Source organism: Hyaena hyaena, unplaced genomic scaffold, assembly GCF_003009895.1.
Source record: "Hyaena hyaena isolate Hyena2069 unplaced genomic scaffold, ASM300989v1 scaffold_549, whole genome shotgun sequence".
Lineage (NCBI taxonomy): Eukaryota > Metazoa > Chordata > Mammalia > Carnivora > Hyaenidae > Hyaena > Hyaena hyaena.
Window position 1 is genome coordinate 713,955 of NW_024081180.1, and position 17,601 is coordinate 731,555.

Here is a 17,601-nt window from a genome sequence, read left to right on the forward strand (position 1 = left end):
CTCTGCACTGTCAGCACACAGTCAACCTGCGGCTCGATCTCACCAACGATGAGATAATGACCCGAGCTGAAATCAGGAGTTGGATGCTTAATTGACTGAGCCACTCAGGCACCCCAATACCAGAAGAAACTTTTAAGCCAAGCTATGTCACAGGTTATTTTAAACTTCTTGTGGCATTATTTATGTACGGCTACTTTTAAAAACTGACATTTTCAATGTTAATATTTAAGTCAAGTGCCAGCAAAATATATTAGACCATATTCTCAAATAAAAGAATTAGTATCAAAATTTAATTTTTCTATTGGATAAGGTTTTCTTTACTTATATTTTGAAAGTCAAGTATACTGAATACTTATTAGTAATATAGAATCTTTGTGAAGTATAATTTGAGCAAGGACCACCTGTAAGTCATTAAATTCCAAGAAAATTTAGCAAACATAAGTAAATGTACAGCTATGGGAGTTTACCAACAAGTAGAGTGATGAAATACTTGATTTCTAAATCCAACTTTTAAAATTTAAGATGTTTTAAATTATTGGTAACAAATGCCAGAAAGACCTTTTTCACTAGCCAATTTTCACTCCTTAAACCTAATTTTAATCAAAACCTCTTACAAATTTACAAAAGCTTGAAGTTCCTTTTAAAATCATCCATATCTTCAAAAATTTTATCACATTAATTACTTGATTACTAATAGCAACAGTAGGCTGGATAGATTCTGATAATGGCCAACGGTTTTGATATATAGTGAAAGACACTTTGCAAAGTACCAGTGACCCAAGACTTTCTTAAATGAGCAATGTTCAAGTATGTACAACCACCTCCTCTCTGTTCCCATTGAATTTTGTTCACATATCTATAATCTTCCTTTTGTATATGCTACTGTTATTATATATTTAAACATCTCATCTCTCCATTGGATGCTGTGTATACCTTCAGGATAGGGATAGCACCCCATTCAGTTGGGAATTCCCAGGACTTAGGGCTGTATGTGGGCATAAAGTAAAAATTCAATGAAACCATGTTGAATGAATGAATGAATGAATGAATGAAATAAGCACAAGAAATTCAACTACAGAGGCAGCCAAAGTCCTTACAAGCTGCGATTCATTGAGGATCATTTATTGGCTCAACAGAACTACCAACAGATATATAAAGCTACATACTATCTTTGTAGGCAGTGGAGTTGAGGACATTAGTGAGAAAGATGGAAAAATTCTATTTTAAAGATCAACAACTACAGATCTAAATGGAAGCTTAATTACCCTAAAACACTGTATTAGATGATACAATGATGTCTTCTTGGCAATCATAAGACATCAGAACAAGCTCTGACACAGTTATTTACGACTGATCTAATAAGATCTGTAACTTAGTGTACAAAGTTAGTATAACATGAAAAAATATCTGGGGGTCAAACATCATTAATGCTTGTATATTTATAAAATGTGGCCTTGGTCATTTATTTCAAATGTAAAGTCAATATTAAAACCATATATTCATTTAAATGTTTAGGGGCGCCTGGGTGGCTCAGTTGGTTAAGTGTCCGACTCTTGATTTCCTTCAGCTCAAGTCATGATCTTGTGGTTTGTGAGTTCGAGGCCCGCATCTGGTTCCGCCTTGATGGTGTGGACCCTGCTTGGGATTTCCTCTCTCTCTCTGCCCCTCCCCAGCTTGCTCTCAATCTCTCTCTCAAAATAAATAAATAAACATTAAAAAATAAACAAATGTTTAAAAAATATTATGTAACCTTTAAAATCCATTTATTTAGCTAGAAAAGTTTACAAGCTAATTGTACTACTTTGTAGGCAATGAAAAAAGGTATTAAGTTGATGGCTGGTGTCTCTTCACTATGGTCTGGTACACATGGTGCTAGAACGTATGTTTATGAGGGTTCTCAAAAGTCTTCTAGGCACCAGGAAGGTGGATGATAGGAAAGATGATGACCCAAAACCAAAAGATAGGCCTAAATATCGATAATGCAGCCTCCTTCATAAAGATTTAATTAATACACTTCTATAGTTTTGATATGACTCCCATTTTTTTAAAATATTACACATCTATATTCTGTAAGTTACAGAGAACATATGGTTTGGTTGGTACACATTTTGAGGTCTTAGACATGAGCAATAACACTGTTTCCTAAGAAATAAAGCAAAATTTGCATCACGCTGTGAAGCTTCAAATAAGCACATTTTGTTAGTATGATTGTACCTCGTTCTCCCTTCTGACACTTCTTTCTTTGCACTGTACACTTTTTTGTCTCACTGGTGGGGGGACACAGGTTACCCTTGGCTGACGGATGCTGTGTTATTTCTCGGACCCGTGTTTCAGTCCCTCTTTTGAAGCCACATGTTTTTCCTTTCTTCATGCATGGACTCCAAGGACTCCATTCACTGGCCTCACAGTGCACTGAAACAGAACAGCAGAAACAAACTTGCTCAAAGTCCAAACAGAAATCTGTAGAGCAAACTTGGGCATGATGACTTAAAAAACAAACAAACAAAAACAAAAAGAAAGAGAAAGAAAGGAATAAAATGTTTTCACATTTTTAGTGCTCACAGTGCCAGGTAAACTCATTCTTGCATTAGGTTTACTTTTCACTCTAGATTTATTAACTCAGGCACTAATCTAATCACTCACAATTGACCAATGCTTTACAATTTTTAGAGCACTGCTCTAAGTTTTGATTGATCCTGACCATAACTTGATAAATTAGTCATTATTATGTGCTACAGATCTGCTTTTTTAGTGTGCAACAGAATCACCTGGAGGGCTTGCTGAAGCACAGACCACTGGACCCCACCCCTAGTGTTCCCTAGTCAGTTGTCTGGACTGGGGCTTGAGAATATGCCTTTCTAACAATACATGTGAGATTGATATGCAGGTACCAAGAATATGCTTTGAGAACTTCTGTGCTAGACAATTGTTAAGCCAAAAATGCATCCAGGTCATTGTCTGCAATTCACTTCCTTTTCTACTTCATGTGCAGTTGAGTCCTTAAATATTATCATTAAAATGTTTAATTTTTAATATATTTTTAATGTTTATTTTTGAAGGAGAGAGAGACAGAGACAGAGACACAGAGAGAGGCAGAGAGAGAGGAGGAAGACACAGAATCCAAAATGGGCTCCAGGCCCAGAGCTCCAGGCACTCAGCACAAGACCTGATGCGGGACTCAAACTCATGAACCGTGAGATCATGACCCAAACCGAAGTCATACGCTTAACTGACTGAGCCACCCAGGTGCACCTAAATATTATCATTTATTAATGGGTATTCTTCAGGCATAGCAGCATCTATTTGAATGAATTCTGGGTCAGTTTCAGCTGATAAGTTGCTTCCAGAATTAACTTGAAGGAGTGATTCCTAAGATGAACAGATGTAGCTTCTATAAAGCTTCTTTTGTAGATTTTTCCCCCTTTTTCTGTATATTAATACCTTCTTTTCATCATGTCTTCCTAAGGTCTTATAGCAGATTTCTGCACTTCTAATGAAAATAAATATCTGCAAGATGCTATCATTTTATTTATGTTCATACAACTTCCTAATTTACAATAACTGAAATAGCTTGCAGCAATAATTCTTGAGATGATATGAGATTCTCTTTCCACAAGTTTCCACTAACCCTTCTTGCTGCCTTCTGACTTAAAAATCCTTATTTTAGAGCAGAATGATATCTTTCATGTAACCTCAAAAAATATAACCCAAATGCTTTAGAAATTTAAATCGATTTGACATACATTTTTTCCATGTTTTATAGTTACCATCATGTACCTGAATGTAACACAGAGTTATATGAAAATTACTAGATAAGTGAATTTAAGTTTCTATGAACTTAAAAATATTAATTTTACTGAACCACTCTTAAGATAGTTTCATGTCCAGTTATAACATGATTTGAATTAAAGACTAGAACAGTGAAGTCACTTACTGATATCATAATCTTTTGCCAATTAAGGACATATCCCCCATTCTGATATTAATGACACAAGAACAGTAGATCTTTAACACAAAACAAATAAAACCACCTCTGAGAAAGAAAATAGAAAAACAAAAATCAAAGTTTGTGAGCTGTCACTTTGTCCAGTATTCATTTAAGAGGACTAAAAACAAAAACAAAACAAAACAAAAAAATGTTACATGATTGAAAAGGGCCAGAACTTTGGGGCTTTTTTACAATTGTAAAAGTGGTCTAGGCAAATGGATATTTAGACTTCAGAAAAAAAGATTAAAATTACAGCTCTAAGTCCTTAGTCATATGATAAATGGTTCTAAATATTAAATTCGAATGATAATCTTAAAGAATTCCATTGAAGAAGAAAATATTTAAAATGGATGAGTTCAGACAGTAAAAAGCTCTAATAAGAAGGGATAGTTAAAAAGCTTTTAGAAGAGAAACTTTCCTAGAGAAATACTGTAGAATGAATCTATATAAAAAATATTTCTGGAAAACTTGGAAAACATGGAAAGATAACAAAAAGGATGATTTAAGTTACATTCAGGTCATTAACTGAACAATGTAGAACTGGGGCATTATTTTGTTAAGAGGTAATTAAGAGAAAAACAAAATTAGTCACTTTTCCTATTCTGTTTTCTGTATTAAGAACAATTTTAACACTGGAAATCTTAACATAGTTTTTAAAAATTTATTTACTTATTTTGAGAAAGAGAGAGAGAGAGGCAGTGCAAGTGGGGGAAGGGCAGAGAGTGGGGGAAAGAGAGAATCCCAAGCAGGCTCCACACTGTCAGAACAGAGCCCGACTGGGGACTCGAACCCACGAACTTTGAAATCATGACCCAAGCCGAAATCAAGAGTAGGGCACTTAACCAACTGAGCCACCTGGGAGCCCCTATTAATCTTTAACTATTCACTAATGAAACAAGGATCTCAAAAAAGTAATTAGCTTCCTTTTCCTGGAAATGGTCATTCTGTGATAGACTGTCAACCTACAATCCTATAAAAGGAATTCTTTAATTGGAGAAAAGCTGAACTGTATGTTCCACCAGTAATGGCCTTACAATACCATTACTCATTTGCTCTCATTCTCTTTGACCAACTGCACGACTACACTGAGAACATAGCAAGGGCATGTTCCTTGCTATTCACTGTTTAAAGCTGGATATCTCCTTCTGTGACTACTTGAAAGAGGCCAACTCTCCTAGAAGAGCAATGAGTCTACACAATGACAGTGCAGAAAGCCAGTATCTACAGCATAAAGTAGAAGAAATATATTCTATAAAATTGGGTTCAGCAGACATTTATGCCTAGTATGACAGAAAACCATGAGGAGTGGATATTTTGAGGCAGAAGTCTTTCACCCTAGCTCTATATCAGGGTGGTAGTTTATCTGTTTATCGCTTTTCCTCTTAATAATAATCTGGAAAAAAACAAGTCACGTAATGTAGATTTCAGCAAAGAGAGGGAGGGACACAGTCTTCAATATCTTTGGTGAGCACTAGAGAGATGGAGTCAAGGTACTAAATATAGCACTGACAACACCTCATTCTGTGTCCTTGGAATCATTATTTCAAGCTCTCTAGATCCTCATTTCATATTTGTTAAAGGAATAGGCTTTAATGTTACTTTGTGATAATCAAGCAGGTCATCATTTTTCATAAACTTCTGGGGCGAGCCTCAGTCATGGCCCACCTACTTCTTGTTGGCTATAGAGCATGTGATGGGAACCATCACTTACAGCCAGCCAGAGCTGGCCCTGAGCAAAAGTTGTGGATTTGCCCTGTGTCCTAGGTGATTTATACCCAACTGTTCAATGAGCCAGATTCGCTAACTGGCTTTTAGATTTCTAATCCCTATTCTAAAATATATACATTTCTTAAATTTCATTGTTTTAAGAAATATTTTTTGTCTAAGTAGTAGTAAAAGTTACCAATAAGCTTTACTAGCTAATCTAACAGTGCCAGGTACTAAATGCTCTCTATGATAGAAAAGCATTTAATACATTTAAGATAAAGAGCCTTTCAAGGACTGAATGCTACACTTTAAACAACTAAGAAAATTTAGACAAGTGTCCCTTTTTCTGGGTAGAGAAATGCCACAAACTTTCTGTAACTCATCCTGAGTTTCTGTCCTTGAATACTCCACAGAATTGCTTCTTATTTTTTCCACAGTTTGGAACTTATTACCTTTAATCATCAGCCTTCAGGACTTAGAAAGAGATGAACTTAAAGTGCTTTCTCATGTAAGTTTTACCCCGTTTCTAAGTAGTTTCTCTGTGTCATTATTGACTAGAAGGAAAAAAAAAAACTAAACCAAAATGAACCATGGAATGTTTCATGCTTGTTTTCCAGATGCTTCTGATATTATCTTTGAAATATCATCTATTTGTTTCATTTTCTTAGAAACTTTGTTTAGAAGTAAGTGTTTCCTGTAGACGTGAAACAGTTAAGTCACCACTTTGGAGTTATTACTCCAGCACTTTTGATTCTAATGGGGGACCTCTCTGTGGGGACCCCAGGGGAGACCTGGAGACTATCTTGTACTGAATCAGGAGGACATTTGTGTGCATACGCCAATATCAGTGCAGCATCAAAGGTTCTCATAGCTCTTGCCCAGGGGTTTTTGAGATTGAGTATGCTGCTTTCCCATTTGGTTGAGCATCTGCTCCCCAACTGTTCATCAAACTCGTCGTTGTAGTAGCTGCACAACATTTAAAAGAGAGAAAATAAAGCCCGACAGTGATCCGTTATTTAGACAAACAACTGGTCTGAGGGACCTCCCCTCCAGGAAATTCAGCCTGCATTTAATCGGACCCTATGACTGTGTCCTTCTGACAGTTTGAGGAAGTCCAAAATCCTCTCCTTGTTTCTGAATACCTATGCAAACAGGACATTTCAGTAAAGCAGGACGAGAGAAAAAAGTGAGATTTTTAACTATATCAGTTCCATTTCTGTAGGTGTTTGGCTCATCCACTGAGTACCAATGGGCTATAACCAGAGAATGTTTCCTTCCCTTAAGAAAACAACTTTGCTGGGATGCCTGAGTGGCTCAGTCAGTAAGCATCTGACTTCAGTTCAGGTCATGATCTCCTGGTCTGTGGGTTCGAGCCGAGCATCAGGCTCTGTGCTGACAGCTCAGTGCCTGCTTTAGATTCTGTGTCTCTCTCTCCCTCTGCCCCTCCTCTGCTCACTCTCTCTCTCTCTCTCTCAAAAAATTAATAAACATTAAAAAAAAACAGCTTTGCTCACTGATTGACATTAGACCTAAGTGTTATGTGAAACTCATGTCTTAAAGTGAAAATTTAGTTTAAGACCACATGTGCATGTGTGTGTAACATATGTAATATATGCAAGTATGTATATATTAAATTACTGTAAGTAAAAGTTCATTAAATAATGATATGAAATAAATCTGTAATGATTAGAGTGTCCAAAGCAGTTATTAACACTCCCTAAGAAATAATGGAGCACACAGGAGGTGTTAAACTGTACTGTGAAACGTCCTGGCTAAGGCTGTGGGAGCACTATTAAGATGGTATCTTTGTAAGGAAGGATGAAGGAAGAAAGCCTCTTGGATATGTTTCTTCAGGTTCTTGTGAAATAGGACTTTGAGCAGCACTTCCCTGGAGACTGACATTGTTGTCTGAGGTGTTTGTCCTCCCCTGTCAATCTTAGAAATCCTCCTCACCAATACTGACGCACTCCATGGTATGGTTGTTGGCTTCCAACCCTTCTGGGCAATTGTCAAGGCACTTCCCAAGGTGTAAGTAAAATCCACTTTTACACTTTGTGCAGAAATTTTTGTTGAAACAGGTATCACAGTCAGCTTTGCATTCTGAAAGAGAAAGACAGAAAAGAAATATGCTCTCATTATCTTCACCTACTTATTGCTGGTCCAGGTATGTATGCTTACAACACAGGCACATGCAACTTTTGTGTCAAACACAATTAGGATTCAAAATTATTTTTCCAAGTTAAATTATGGATTCCTGCAGAGTCATTTAGTTGGTACACATCAGTCATTGATTTCAAAATTACTGTACTGAGAGTCCTATGAAAAAAATTTGGCAATATGTCTACTGTCAAGAATGTTTATAAGACCAAGCATCCACTTATATAAAATAACAGTAAAAAATGTTTCATCAGAGCCTTAATGAAACATACTAGATATTGCTTTAGTGCTATTTTAGAGGTCTATTCATTCGTTCAAGAAGTATATGATTGACCACTATGTGCCTAGCACTATTCTAGATATTGATTGACAGCAGTGCACAAAAGAGAGTTAACGACTTCACAAAGCTTACATTGTAGGAGGGGAGACTCAATAAACATTGACAATAGCTGATCCGTATATGGTGATTAGTAGTCAGATATTGCTGCAAGTATTTACAATATTAAGTCACTTCAACTTTACAATAACCCAATGAGATAGTCCCTATTATAATTCCCATTTTACAGATAAGGAAACTGAGACTCAAAAAGTTTATGAGTGGTTTTTGAAACCAGGCAGCCTGGTTCCAGAGTAAGAGGTGGTTTGGAAAAAATGACAACAAAAGGTAGGAAAAAGATATGGAATATGACTGAGAGAGGAAAAGTTTGATTACTGTGAGTTAACTGGTCATGAAATACCTCTCTGCAAAGATGACATACGAGCAGAATCTTAAATGAAAGAAAAGAACCAGCCATGCAAAGATGTGGGCTAAGAACTGTCAGAACAGTGAGTGTAAAACAGCACCTTGAGGTGGGAAGATCTTGCAAGAAGGCCAGTGAGGTCGGTGCAAAGTGGGTGAGCTGCAGTCACAGGACAGGAGTTTGAGAGGTAGGCAGCTATATGTGGTGCATGAGAGAGGAATGGTGTTTCCTAACCTATATTTTCAAAGGTTACTCACTCTACAGTGTGAGAGTCGACTTTCGGTGTCCAGATGAAAGGTGATATGAGAGCATTTTGAACATTTATTTCCAACAAATAGATAAATGTTTTTAGTTGTTATACTGGGATTTTTCTTGAAGCAAAAGTAGCTGAATTTATTCTTTAAGTCTTTAAATACTTGGATGCTGTGACAGTAATGGGAACTCAGATGGCATTAATGCTTATAGTGCTTTTTGGTAGGTTCCATGAATAAGAATCATGTTCTCAGTTTTTGCTTTCACAATGGAAAAAAATCCCCCACAAAAGCCGAGTGTTTTTTATAAGAGGTGAAAATTTTCTTACTCTGAGGGCTAAGTCCATGTATGCATTGGCCTAATTATCCGGTAAATATTATTATTAACTTAGCACTGAATATGCTAGAGGCCATTTCAAATCTGGAAAGTCCCTAAGGATGAGATAAAAACATAATTCTGTGTAGCACTTACTTGTACACTTATTTATATCTGGATATCGTGTTCCATAATATCCACTTGGACATGAAGAGAGACACACTCCAATCTGCTTCATGCCAATTCTTTCCAGAACAAAAAATAGTCTGGGCTTACATGACAAACATCCATTGTAATCTGAACACGTCGCACAGCCTCCTTGGCAGCCTTGACTGACGTTAGGATGCACTGAAGGGACAAATGTACAAAGACAAAAACAAATGTTAAATCATAAATATAGAAGTTCAATGACATTCTCTAGGCAGAAATACATTTGTTTTACTAGCTTTCAATTGGTGGTAGTAGGTGAATGAGTTGGGATTTTTCCCTTCTCTTCTTTGTGATCTAGCATTTCCCTTAAATACATACATATATCATTTTTAACTGAAAAGTTAAAAAAAAGTAAAAAAGTAAAAATGATTAAATTTGGACATTTGGAAACTAAGAATATACTGCCTCAAACTATTTATAGATCATATATGTATTTATATGTAGTGAAATATTCTCATTGAACTAACACCCTGACAGATTGGAGACTGGGTACTTTTGAGCCTAATCACTAAAATCAATGCATATTAGCTTTGCTCATCATTTATGCAACGGATGATAAGCACACATCTAATTTCTTCAAGCAAAGATGACAACATAGAAAAGGCTTAACTTGAGTAAGGACACTTTGCTTTAGGATATCTTTTTTCAACTATGGTCTATTAGAGAACACAATATTACTCTTTGATCCGTTGCAAATCGATTCTGAAACTATGTAGGTCCTTGGGACTCCCCCACCTCCATACTTTCTTAAAACATTTTCTCTCACATAAGTTTAATATTTATCAGTTCAAACTGATACCATGATGGAAACATGATATTTATCTTACCACTATTTCTACATGATCATGTGGTTATTTATAATAATATTTATAGTTTATATTTATAACGTTCAACATTTTTCCTTTGGAGAGAATTTTTCAGGTCTTTTGGTCCTAATCTTTAAAAAAATTTTTAAATGTTTTATTTATTTTTGAGAGAGAGAGAGAGCAAGTAGGTGAGGGGCAGAGAGAGAGGGAGACACAGAATCCGAAGCAGACTCTCAGAGCCTGATGCAGGGCTCGAACTCACAAACTGTGAGATCATGACCAGAGCCGAAGTCGGACACTTAACCGACTGAGCCGCTCAGGTGCCTCCTTCTCATCTTCTATCTACTCAAGTGAAGTATTTATTTGGTAAGGGCATGACACTAAAGACTACTGTTACACACATTCCTAAGAATTCTAAGGTTTCCAAGAGTCATCGATGTGTGTGGTGAGCTATTTGTTAGCAAATCTGAACAAATGTAAACAAACACGTGGAAGAGTCATGTTTACTTGAGATCTTCACAAGTTTAAGCATTCTCATGATTAACTGGTCATCAACACCTATGAATGAGCTGATGTAAAATTGCTGACTAAAGTACATCTCTCATGTAGCTAGTGTTTGGGATGATTTCTTCTAATGAATTCTGTGCTCAAATACACTGTAAGTAGCTTTATGTCCTTCTAGGAATCCCGAAGGCAAAAATTCTGACCTTTATAAGAAACAAAGGTTGATACACAAGGAGTGCAAAGGCATCTCGGTGTATTTCTGATTTCTTTTGTTGGTGGTGTGTGTGCGTGCGTGTGTGTGTGTGTGTGTGTGTGTGTTGGGGTGGGCTCTGACGGGCCTTGCCATTATCAGGTCTGTCTTCAGAGTGATGTTTGGTTCTTGCTAAGTTCTTTACCGTGAAAACAAATCCCACCAGGCTAAGTTAGAAAGGGTACCTATAAGCCCAATCAGCCTTACCACAGGGGTGCAAGGGTTAGCTACAGAGAGGTCATTTGGTTGACCAGCATCCTCTGCCTGGAGGAAAGCATCCCTGAATCAGCCACAAGAACCACAAGCAGCTCATTCTCATTCCAAGGCATTCTGTAAATAAACTGAGGAAATGTGTGGGGGAAGGGGAGTCTGCTTTTCCTGTACATGTTCCTCTGTGGGGTGGGATGAGTATGTAAAGTGGCACAGGAGGATTAGGCAGTATAGGACTTGGGGGACTTGTAAGTGAAAACTGTTTTCCAAGTAATAGGGTAATTTTTCATTGCAGTAACTCAGCATTGCAGACTTACAGAAAATGTGTACATATTTTAAGTAGCCAAAGGCCCTAAAAAGGAAAGGGATGAAGAGAGCTTCTGGTGCTCAGACTCTAGTCTGGTCCATTTTAAGATACAAGAGGTGTAGGTAAAAACCTGTGAAATCTTGTAAGAACTGTCTGTGGACCTCAGTTTGAAAGAAAGTCACTCCAAGCCCAGGGCACTAAGTGACTCTGAGTTTGAATAAAGTTAGGTTTAACTGTCCCAAAGCAACCTCTCTCTCTCTCTCTGAAATGCAGTTGCTAACATGAAACAAAATTGTAATTTCAAGCACCTTAAAACTTTTGTCAATTATGATATAACTTTAAATGAGGTATAAGAATAAACATGATTTACATATGCAAAGCCTCAAAAACTGATATACCTTAAAATAAATTTCACTCAAACAATGGGTTTTGGGGGCGCCTGGGTGGCTCAGTTGGTTAAGTGTCCAACTTCAGCTCAGGTCATGATCTTGTGGTTCACGAGTTCAAGCCCCACATCTGGTTCTCTGTCATCTTGAGCCTGCTTCAGATCCTCTGTCTCTCTCTCTCTGCCCTTCCTCCACTCATGCTTGTACTCTCTCTCTCTCAAAAATAAATAAGCATTAAATTTTTTTTAAAAAAATTGGTTTTGGATGTTTGTGAACTTCTTCAGGAAGGAGTTCCATACAGGCCCCCTGACTGATCACAGAGTCATGAATTATGAGATGTGTCAAAGCACCTTGCTCAATTCTTTCTTTAAAACTTTTACTGATGAAATCTAGCATAATCAACTCATAGTGTAGTGCTACATTCACTTTGCTTGCTTTTTTCATATTTTGCCTTTTTAGACAAAAATTTTTGGCAAAACAGATTTTTTGGAAGAGTAAAGAAGCAAATTTTATTTCTTCAGAAAGGGTTCAGTGTTATGCTGTGCGAAATGAGAATAAGTAAGACTATGAAGCTCAATTTCTAGGATTATAGATTTTTTTTTTACAGCTGAGTAGAGTAGCGATTGTTTTCTTGAATGCTATGTAAGAGTCATTCAATTTTTACAGTCTGTATTACACAACTAGACACAAATTCCCCAAACTTCATCTTAAGGCAAGTTTTTACTTTTTACATGAAAACCACAGAAAACTTTGGTCTGGATTGACTGTAACAGTTCTTTCAGCCTTAAAATCTTAGGATTCTAAGACAAAAAACAGAATTCTACTTTTTCATCCTTCTTCCTTTTCCATTCTAATAATAACTTCATTTTGTATTTCCAAATTGCCTTTTTTTCAATGTTTTAGTACTATTATTTTATATAAGCAATAGAGGTGTTAGTGGTGAGGAGGTTTCATAAAATATCTAAGGTTTAAACTTAATCTTAGAAAATAAGTTGAAGTTATCAGTATATAAGTGACCATCATGAGGCCAGAGGAGGGAACACCCCAATTATCCACAGCAAGGAGACTGGCATGAGTTCAACATATCTGATGCATAAAGAGTGGTTAATGAAAATATGATGAGTATTAAAAAGATTGGAAGCACAGGGTAGATCTAGATTATGGAACCCTTTGTTGTTTGTGCCAAGGACATTATTCTGTAGATATGGGGAATTTCAACCTGGTGAATGATGTGATCATATTTGTATTGGAAAGGTGATCTCCCTGACAGCATGGAAAACACAGAAACTAGGAAGACTAATATAGCGATCAAAGTAAAAGACTGATGATAGCATAAAATATAGCAAAGACAGTGTAATGTGGTGAGGAAGGTATGACTATTTCAAGGATATTTAAGAGGTGGAGTCAGACATATACGGTGACTAACAGAATGTGTACCGAATAAGAATGAGGATTTGAGGAGTGTTTTGAGTTCCAGCCAGTGAGGGAATAGAAGAGGAGAGGGACGGCTGGGGGAGTAAAAGCCTGCAGTTGGAGTGTGGAGGCAAGTACACAGAATTATGAGAAGTCTAAAAATATAAACATGGCTTAAGATCATTGATTCTGAAGAGTTTATGAAGTATCCAGAAAGTGATCGTTAATAGATGGAACTTAATATTGTACTGGTTGCTAGAGATGTAAATGCGAGTCTCTAACTATAACTACTTAGAGAAGACATCTGAAAGGATAAGAAGCTGAAGAATGCCAGAAGAAGGAAACATAGTCCAAAATAAGGGATATTTGCTAAGAAAAAAATATATTTTCAGCTGATTTTTAACAACACTTTGAATTTCTACACTTTTGCTTTCAAAGCATGCATCTCATAGAAAGCTAAATCAACTCCTTATTAGTAAAAATGAAGCCATCACAATTATTTATCTTGAAACCCCAAACTAGGACTCAAAGAACTTCTGAAACTACAAGACAAATAGCAAGTTGATCTCAAAGATTAGAACCTAGATCTTTTATATCTGGTAACAATTTCTTTATATATAAGTAAAATCTAGATGTGTAACAAGGGTAAATATGAGTGAAAAAACAGGCATAAGTCATGAAAACTTTAAATTGGGACTTTTTTGTTTTATAAATGTGTCAAATACGTGGTAAAATTGGTGTATCCTTCCCTCAAATTGGGAAAGAGAAAAGCATATTTTCTTAACCTGTATGCAAAGGTTAAGGATAAAAACAGTATATATTAATGTATAACTTAAACCATTTTTCAGTGTGTGAACTGTCAATACCCCCTGAATGAGTGAATTCAATTTTCCTAGCTGTTAAGCCTTCCTACTATTTCTCTATTTGGTAATCTTATGATGCATAACTGATACAATGGTTCATAAAAGCTATTCTCCTGAGAAGAGTTAATTCAACTTTTGTGATAAAACATCCAGAACATAGAGTTTTACATGGTAGAGCATTTGGTAAGTACACAATCTTTGGCTAGTTATTTTCAATGTTTATGATATACTTAACCAGTTGCAGCATTGAAATCTAAGTTATGTTTCTGTAACAATTTAAGTGCAAGCTTCAAGGATTTGCCTTAATTTAATCCCCTTCTAAAGCCCAACTGCAAATATACTCACATCTATTACAAATTGCTATGTGGAAGAAATCCAGTGTTGCATGCTGCCAGTTACCTCTGATGGTCATTTATTTGTGGCTAGAGAGTTTCCAGAAGTACAAAATGTAATAGACTTCAGGTTTATAAAAGATTTGATTGAAGTTTAAAGTAAGTGCTAAATATATGAAAGTAATGTACTGATTTTATAATCCAGAGGATAAAAAACAATAAATTAACAAATATGATAAAAGTTATTTTTTAATGATAATAATAAAAAAACCCAGATTCTTCCTAAAGTATTCTTGTTTTCACAGCATTCACTGCTTGCTTTTCTCTATGTGGTGGCCTTCAGAGACAGGGTAGGGAGAAGAGGCCAGTGGAATTCTAGAAGCAAAGCTATTTTCATTTCTGTCCTTTCTTCCATGTCCTCTCCTTTTGCAAGGATGTTCACATTGACCGGAAGCTTCTTGAACGTAGGTCTGGTCCGTCTTGATAATGTCTCCTAATTTTTTTGATAATTCTCAGGTTCTACATAGGGAAGCTGTTTATTAAATGGGTTAATAGTGAAGAATTTCTGATTACCAAAGAAATGAAGGCAGTAAACATAAAAGATAAGCTATTTGTTTTTTTTTTAAATAAAGATGCCAAAGAGGTAAACACCTAATAGAAAGTATTTATGATAATTGATTTTAAGTGGGCGGTGCACATAAACACCCGGTAAAGGAATAAAGTTTCAAATCATATACAGTTTGAAGATGTTTAATTATGAAATAGATCATTCATTGATAATAAGTGATAATAAGATAATATATAAGATATGTTATAATATATAACATAATATATATAAATAATAATATAATATATAAGATAATAAAAGTTTTTCTAGGTGCCATTTATGTCAGTTATCTATTCACCTAAAGAAAATATACACTTGTTTCTTGCTTATGCAAAGATAGCACATTTATATCATATCTAGGGTCTTGATTATTATGGAATAATTTTTAAGTTTAATATGGCATTATGGTCATAGAAAGAGGTGTTTCATGAGTCCCCTGAATGTTTAACATTATTCACTTTAAGAAAATTCTAGTGTTAAAATTTTGAATTACTTGGCATTCTCTTTCAAATTCTATTGAACCAATACCATAAAATATTGAGAGTCAACATTTCTTAATTATTCATAAGTTAAAGAAGCCAAGGCAGAATAGACAATGGTTAGATCTCCATAATGATTTGTTAGGTATAGACAGCACAATATGGAAAGGTGTTTGAATGGATATAATTACTTACTGGTATATAATACTACTTTACATTCTCAAATGATGATAACTGGATCAATGTAGGTCTACCATCGTTCTCCACTATTATTTCTGACTACTAACTTGTTGAGAGCCATAGATTTATATATACCAACATATATAGATTTTGATAGTTTTGAAATACAGTATAGCATCAGATGGTATGTACATAAGTATATGTATTGTATGTGTGTGTGTGTATACACACATGTAATTGGACAACGATGTGTACACACTTTATATAGTCTTCTAATAAAGTTAATAGCACAGACATAAGTTGACCTGAAGTAGTTAGGATAATAGAGTCTGTCACATCTTTTGTCTCAGTGAATCAACATTGAATACTCTGAAAATTTGTGCCCACACCAATGGGTTCACAAAATTCCTAAAGTCTCAGAGAGAAATGTATTCACCAGCTACTGAATACAGCCCAGTTAGGGCTCCACCATTATTATGTGGGGAGACATACTGTTTTTAATGGAAACTATTTCTTTGAGAACTTGGAAAATCTTTCTCTTTCTCTTACTGAATAATAATTTCCTAAAGGGAGTCTAATATTTATATTCTATAAATACTTTAAAATAAAACCACAGTAATAAAACAGACCTAACATTAAAGAGCAATTAGCTAGACTTTCCACTAAAATCAAGCCAGCTCAAAATATTAAGAAAATGGCTAGCAAATGATGGCAGATATAGAATTCCTGAAATCTAAGCTATGATGAATATTTGGTAACTAGATGCCAACTTGGTGGCCAATGGCTGGGCTTTGTCCATCCACAGTCTACAGAATTAGGACTAGAAATGAAAGGCAGACGAAAGTGGCTGCATTATCTATACATTGTGAAGACCATGATTAAGGTTTTCAACACAGATTTCTGATAACTTACTATGTGCCTAACACTACACATGATATAGTTAATCTGGTTTACTGATCTTACGATGTTAATTAGTCAGTAAACAATTAGATGCTTAAAGATTGTGATGGACAGTGTGAGTGAAATAAATAGGTGAATATAACAGGGAATAACTCTGGGGAGCTACTTTACATAGAGTGTTTAGGACAAGCACCTTTTAGAATGTCACTCTTGAGCTGAGACCTAGAGAATGAGAAAGAATCAACTATGAAAACGTGAGGGGGAGAAGGTATTCCAGGTGGAACACCAGCAAGTGCAAAGATGTTATGGCTATGGGAAAGAACCAGGCATAAGGAACAGCACAAGGGAAACCAATGAGGTTGCAGCATTGCGAGTGGTAGGGGATGAGGTTTAAGAAGGAGGGTAGAGCCAGATCCTACAGAACCGTGGGCCAAAGTAAACAGCTGGGATTATATACCAAGTGTATTTAGATTCTATGTTGCTACGTGAATATCAGAAGGAAAGAACACATTTTGCCTGACATCGTTATTCGCTTTAATTTTTGTTAATTTCATGGATCATGAAATGGAACCAGCATCTCGTGTTCCTTGAAAACATGTTGTTTTACCAATTTTTATATTACAAGAGAATGTTCTGACAAGCCACAAGATAGAGATTTACATTCAGATTCTAATCTTTGAAGAGAATGTACATCAATTTACATCTTTGCTCTTGGAGATAATTTTTCCTTTGTTTCCTTTGTTTCTCCTATCTGTCTCTGGCAGTAATTTGTGTTTGCTTTGGGGTTTCACACTTTCATGCTTTTTTACTGGAGTGGAATCATTCTTCTTTATTATAGTGGTGGTGGTAAAGATAAACAAGAAAATTATGAAATTCATAAGAGAATAAAAATAAAACATTTTGCAGTCTTGCATATACTCTTCTGCATTTTTCTGCATTCTTGCCATTAGTGATGCATATTGACAAAATAGAACAACAGCATTATAGTTTTCACT

At 35.7% G+C, this 17,601-nt stretch overlaps 1 protein-coding gene across 1 annotated transcript in view; it reads right to left on the minus strand.

Moving 5' to 3' along the window:
- RSPO3 (R-spondin 3) overlaps positions 1–17,601 on the minus strand; it is an 86,596-nt gene that overhangs the window by 44,423 nt on the left and 24,572 nt on the right. Inside the window, exons 2-4 of the mRNA XM_039255848.1 lie at positions 9,316–9,507; positions 7,649–7,795; positions 2,215–2,412 (exon numbers count right to left, since the gene is read on the minus strand). Coding sequence (XP_039111779.1) covers positions 2,215–2,412; positions 7,649–7,795; positions 9,316–9,507 — 537 coding nt within the window. The remainder of the gene's footprint in view (positions 1–2,214; positions 2,413–7,648; positions 7,796–9,315; positions 9,508–17,601) is intronic.